General features: G+C 40.9%; 1 protein-coding gene across 1 annotated transcript in view; it reads right to left on the bottom strand.

The window, feature by feature from the left end:
* Positions 1 to 1,013: 1,013 nt before the first annotated feature.
* SEPTIN14 (septin 14) overlaps positions 1,014 to 6,164 on the bottom strand; it is a 135,469-nt gene continuing 130,318 nt past the window's right edge. The window contains exon 14 of the mRNA XM_019806489.2: positions 1,014 to 1,388. Within this exon, the coding sequence (XP_019662048.1) occupies positions 1,209 to 1,388 (180 nt within the window). The 3' untranslated portion in view covers positions 1,014 to 1,208. The remainder of the gene's footprint in view (positions 1,389 to 6,164) is intronic.

Raw genomic sequence — 6,164 nt, 5'->3', positions numbered from 1 at the left:
GGGTCCACTCCCCTCTCTGGATCAGAGGCTGGCTGTGCTCTTACTAGTGCCCTTTGCCCCCAGAAAAACAGTCTCCTGCCTTTGCAGTGCTCAGAATCTGTGGTAGGTTCACCTCAAAAATCAGCAAACAGGTTATCCTCCCCCTGCCCTCACCTTTGTCCCCTGCATGTGTAAGGCCATTTGCTGGTGCCTGCAGGGTCTTTTGTCCTTGGAGACACAAATACCCTCTTCCAAATGTACTCCAGGAAGGGGAACAATCTCTCCCTGGTGACTGATACCTACCCCACTCTGTGTCACTCCCAGGCCAGAGCCCTCCTTCTCTCCAGGAGCGCATGCCACAGCTCAGCTCCTACGAAAGTCACGTGCTTTCAAAATCTCTGAGCACGAGCTCCAGACACTGCGAAAAACCTGTTCCACTCAGTTCTCCCCACTCCTCAGTCTTGGTCCAAAAGGTTTTCTTCTTGTGGGAACCTGACTCCTCACTCTCTCATCCCCTCTCTCCCACTCTCCCTTTCCTCTCTTTGTGGGAACGGTTCCCTCCCCTCCGCAGCACAGCAGTTCTCCTCTTCCCCAATTCACTTCCATGTACCTCACACCTGCTCCAACTGTGGAGATCCTTCTTCCAATCCTCGGATTGATTTCCTGGGTTTCCAAAAACCAATATTTGGTTTTCCAAATATTCCAGATATTTGTATTTCCAAATACAGCTTTGTTTGAGGGACAAGGAAAGCCCAGAATCCCCCTACTTCTTGACCATCTTAACTCCTCTCTCCTAAGATTACCTTTTTATACCATATTTTATGCCTATAGCTCATGAACGAATCCCCTAGTTCTTTTTTTTTAAACAAATCCCCGACTTATATTTAGATATATTTAAAGATGTGCACTGGAGTTACAGCCAGAGGTATGGTAAAAAAAAAAAAAAATCCCACAGCTAATCAACACTATTTACACTGTGCTATATAATTCCTTTGCTTTTTTTTCATTTTAGCAAATATTTATTGAGTGGAAACTCCGCTAGTCTTTATTATAAACACTGAGGATACAGAATCTGACAAGATGGTCAGGGTACCTGCTCTTGAGGGGAACATATACAGTAAGAAAACAAATTTTAAAAATGAGTACAGTCAGTACTACAAAGATCGTCTCTCAGGAAGACAGAATTGAGAGTGACAGGGTTCTACCCTATACAGAAAGGGAAGAGAGGACTATTTCTTACGCTCTTTCTCCTTCTTTATATTGGTGCACACTTGAGTCTGTAACGTTTCAGAAACAGCCTTCATTTTATAAAAATCTATTATTTCTTCTTCCAGTTGTCTTCTCTCGTCCTCAAGTTTCATTGTCTCCTCTTGTTGGACTCTTTTAAGATGCTCAAACTTTTCCTGTAGCTGTGAAACAAATGTGCAGTTGTGACTCGAAGCACACTATTGTGGTACCTTCCCAGGAATATGTTTGTCTTTTCTACTAATTATCAAACATAGCCTACATTATAGCAGAGCTTGATTTTAAAAACAGTTTCAAAATTTCATATTTAAAATAAATAATCAGATATGGAATTTCTTTTAATTTTAAATGTGTCCCCATTGAACCAAATGCAATAAAACACAAAGTTATGAAAAACACTCAATTGTAGAAATTTTTCCTAATGAGGTATATATTTTCAACTCTACATTTTCCCATAACACTACATTTTCCCATAAATCTCTTTCAGTAAAATTTGATAGACCCATGTCCACTAAAAATACGTACATTAAAATATGACATGGATTATAAAATGTTTCTTGACACTTTAATTGATAAAGGCATATTAAAAGAAAGTCTGAAAATTTCCTTGTTAAGTAAGATTAGCGTAATTATAGGAAGAAACAAAAACCTCATTCAGTTACTTTGTTTTTGCTTCTGAGATCTTATTTGATCTGTGGGACTTAAAATGAGCCTAATTAACGTATTGCATGGTACACTGGGTGTCATACGCAACTAATGGAGCATCGAACTTTACATCGGAATCCAGGGATGTACTGTATGGTGACTAACATAATATAATAAAAAATCATTAAAAAAAAAAACCACTAAGAGAAAAAAAAAAAAAGAAAGTATTTTCTCAACCTCCCTTTTCTCTTATCTCCCCCAACCCCATGGTGTATAATCAGCCACCCCTCACAACCCCAAGGCAGCAGCTCTTTCTGCCCACGGGTCCTGTCCCTGTGCTTTAATAAACCACCAATTTTGCACCAAAAAAAAATAAATAAAATAAAATGAGCCTAATTAACCATAAGAAGGAGATAATATCACCTTAGTTTCCATTAGAGGAAGGTCTTTAGCATGACTTTATTCAACATAAGGATTGCTTATATGCATCAGAGGACGTATGATTTTTACAGCTATAGCTACTACGGCATAGAAGTATGAAGGACAGACTTGTTTTCAGTTTGACTTTTTGAAAAACAAGCGGACTAGGAGCTTAAACTGCCACACTATTAATTAGCTGGCTTATATGGCTGTGAAGGACACAAGTGCGTCGTTAACACTAGTGATTCCCGACGCTAGATGGCCATTAGAATCATTCAGTAAGCTCGCCCATCTCCCAACGCACAGGCTGCACACTGATCAGTTGCATCACACTACCCGGAGTGGAAACCTGAGCATCACTGCTTTTAGAAATTCCTAGGTGATTTTAATGGGCAGCCAAGTTTGAGATCCATGGTTTTATTTTTATTTTTTTAAAAGATTTTATTTATTTATTTATTTGACAGAGAGAGAGACAGCCAGCGAGAGAGGGAACACAAGCAGGGGGAGTGGGAGAGGAAGAAGCAGGCTCCCAGCGGAGGAGCCTGATGTGGGGCTCGATCCCAGGACTCTGGGATCACGCCCTGAACTGAAAGCAGACGCTTAACGACTGAGCCACCCAGGCGCCCCTGAGATCCATGGTTTTAAATAAAAATTTATTTTTCCTCTGCTGAAGTTGGGTATCTCTTAGAATTACATTTTCATGCCTGAGAAGGAAATGAATGTCTACACACAATTGAAAAAGCTGGGGATGAGAGAGTGTGGTATCTATAAATGAGAGCAAAATCAGTGAGAAAAAGTTTCACTTAAACATGGGAAGGTGAGGCATGGAAGGAAGATGGCAGTGGAGCAGGAGGACCAGAGGCTCACCTCATCCCACAAACACAACTAAATAACAATCTAAATATGGCAAAAATCAACCAGAAGACTGACAGAACAAACTCCACGACTAAAGGGAGAGAGGAGGCCACATTGAAAAGGTATGAAGTGTGAAAGATGTGATTTAGGGGAGAAATGGATCACAGGTGCTGTGAAGGGGAGGGAGCTGTGGTCACAGAGAAGGGCAAGAGACAGAGGACCACACAAGGGAACACACCAGGAGAACATTTCACCAAAGCCACTGGTTTGGAAAATAAGAGTGACTGAGCTTTGTGAGTTCTTGCAACCTGTGAGGCTTAAAGCCTGCAATTTTAAATGTCAACAGTCTTGGCTGGGCTAGAGCCCTGAGGACACAGCCCTGCTCCTGGAGCGAAGACGTGCAGAAAACCCAGGGGCATATGGCTTGGAAACAGCAATCTGAGGAACACCTGGGGCACACAGATGAAACATTATTTGCTCTTCTCAGAGTGCATACCTAAGAGGCAGCATTCACTGAGACTTCTCTCCAGAAACAAAGAACCTGGCTGGCACCTACCAGTTTCTCAGCATAAACACAGAGCCACCTGCTGGAACAGCATTGACACTGGCTGCCAAAGTTCCTTACACCAAGCATTCTGGAAGGACTGCCCTTTTTCGTCAAGCTTGCCTCAGTCCCAGTATGGCGGGCCCCTCCCTGAGAACACCAGCACAAACTCCACCCACCCACTCCCACACTATGTCTCCCCACCAAGGGGTACTCCAGGGCCTTAGTTTTGGAAGAAGTGGTGTCAAGTCTCATTTCACAAGCTGACAAGAGCACACCTAGTTAAAACTCATCACATTCAGACCGGAGACCAAACACTGCCCACTGTTGGCAAGGACAGCCTCTGCAGATGAATGACCTCCAGCATAGAGCAGCCAAAACACACCATCATGGAGAAAGGGGAACCCTCTTACACTGTTGGTGGGAATGCGAGTTGGTACAGCCACTCTGGAAAACAGTATGGAGATTCCTCAAGATGTTAAAAATAGAGCTACCCTATGACCCAGTAATTGCACTACTGGGTATTTACCCCAAAGATACAGACGTAGTGAAAAGAAGGGCCATATGCACCCCAATGTTCATAGCAGCATTGTCCACAATAGCCAAACTGTAGAAGGAGCCAAGATGCCCTTCAACAGATGAACGGATAAAGAAGATGTGGTCCATATATACAATGGAATATTACTCAGCCATCAGAAAAAAATGATTACCTAACATTTGCATCAACATAGATGGGACTGGAGGAGATTACGCTAAGTGAAAAAAGTCAGGCAGAGAAAGACAATTATCATATGGTTTCACTTATTTGTGGAACATAAGGAATAGCAGGGAGATCATTAGGAGAAGGAGGGGGAAAATGAAAGTGGTGGGGAACAGAGGGGGAATTGAACCATGAGAGACGATGGACTCTGGGAAACAAACTGAGGGTTTTAGGCGGATGTGGTAGCCTGGTGATGGGTATTGAGAAGGGCACGTATTTCATGGAGCTCTGGATGTTATACACAAACAATGAATCATGGAACACTACATCAAGAACTGTATGGTGACTAACATAACATAATAAAAATAAAAAAAAAGAAATGGATAAAGTTCATACCAAAACTGAAACAGAAAGAAATAGAAAACCTGAGCAGACCCATAGCCAGCAAAAAAATTGAATTAGTAATCAGAAAACTCCCAACAAACAGAATTCCAGGAACAGATGATTTCCCAGGCAAATTCTACCAAACATTTAAAGAAGAGTTAATATTTTTTCTTCTCAGACTATTTCAAAAAACAGAAGAGGAAGGAAAACTTCCAAATTCATTCTATGAAGCCAGCATTACCTTGATAAAAACAGATAAAGACTCCAAAAAAAAAAAAAAAAAGAGAAAGAGAGAACTATAGGCCAATATCCTTGATGAACACAGATGCAAAAATTCTCAATAAAATACTGGCAAACCAAATCCAACAATACATTAAGAAGGTCATTCACCACAATCAAGTGGGATTTTTTCCTGGGCTGCAAAGGTGGTTCAATATACACAAATCAATCAATGTGATACACTACACTAGTAAAAGAAAGGACAAGAACCATATGACCTTTTCAATAGATTCAGAAAAAGCATTTGACAAAGTACAATATCTATTCATGAAAAAGCCCTTAAGAAAGTAGGATTAGAGGGAACATAGCTCAACATAATAAAGGCCATATATGAAAAAGCTACCACTAATATAATCCTTAAGGAGGAAAAACTGAGAGCTTTTCCTCTACAGTAAGGAACAAGACAGGGATGTCCGCTCTCACCACTCTTTTTTTTTTTTTTTAAAGATTTTATTTATTTATGTGACAGAGAGACAGCCAGCGAGAGAGGGAACACAGCAGAGGAGTGGGAGAGGAAGAAGCAGGCTCCCAGCGAAGGAGCCGGATGTGGGACTCGTTCCCGGAACGCCGGGATCACGCCCTGAGCCAAAGGCAGACGCTTAACGACTGCGCTACCCAGGCGCCCCTGCTCTCACCACTCTTATTTAATATAGTACTGGTAGTCCTAGCCATAGAAATCAGACAACAAAAATAAATAAATGGCATCCAAGTAAGCAAGCAAGAAGTAAAACTTTCAGTATTTGTGGAAGACGTGATAATCTATATAGAAAACCTGAAAGATTCCCCAAAACTGCTAGAACTAATAAGAGAATTCAGTAAAGTTGCAGTATGCAAAATCAATGTACACAAATCTGTTGCATTTCTACACACCAACAATGAAGCATCAGAAGGAGAAATTAAAAAAAAAAAAAAAAGAATCCCATTTACAACTGCACCAAAAACAGTAAGATATCTAGGAATAAACCTAGCCAAAGAGGTGAAAGATCTGTACTCTGAAAACTATAAAACACTGATGAAAGAAATTGAAAATGACACGGAGAAATGGAAAAACACTCCATGCTCATGTATTGGAAGAACAAATACTGTTAAAATGTCTATACTACCCAAAGCAAT

The sequence above is a fragment of the Ailuropoda melanoleuca genome, chromosome 10, assembly GCF_002007445.2.
Source record: "Ailuropoda melanoleuca isolate Jingjing chromosome 10, ASM200744v2, whole genome shotgun sequence".
Classification (NCBI taxonomy): domain Eukaryota; kingdom Metazoa; phylum Chordata; class Mammalia; order Carnivora; family Ursidae; genus Ailuropoda; species Ailuropoda melanoleuca.
This window is presented reverse-complemented; position numbering and strand designations above follow the sequence as displayed.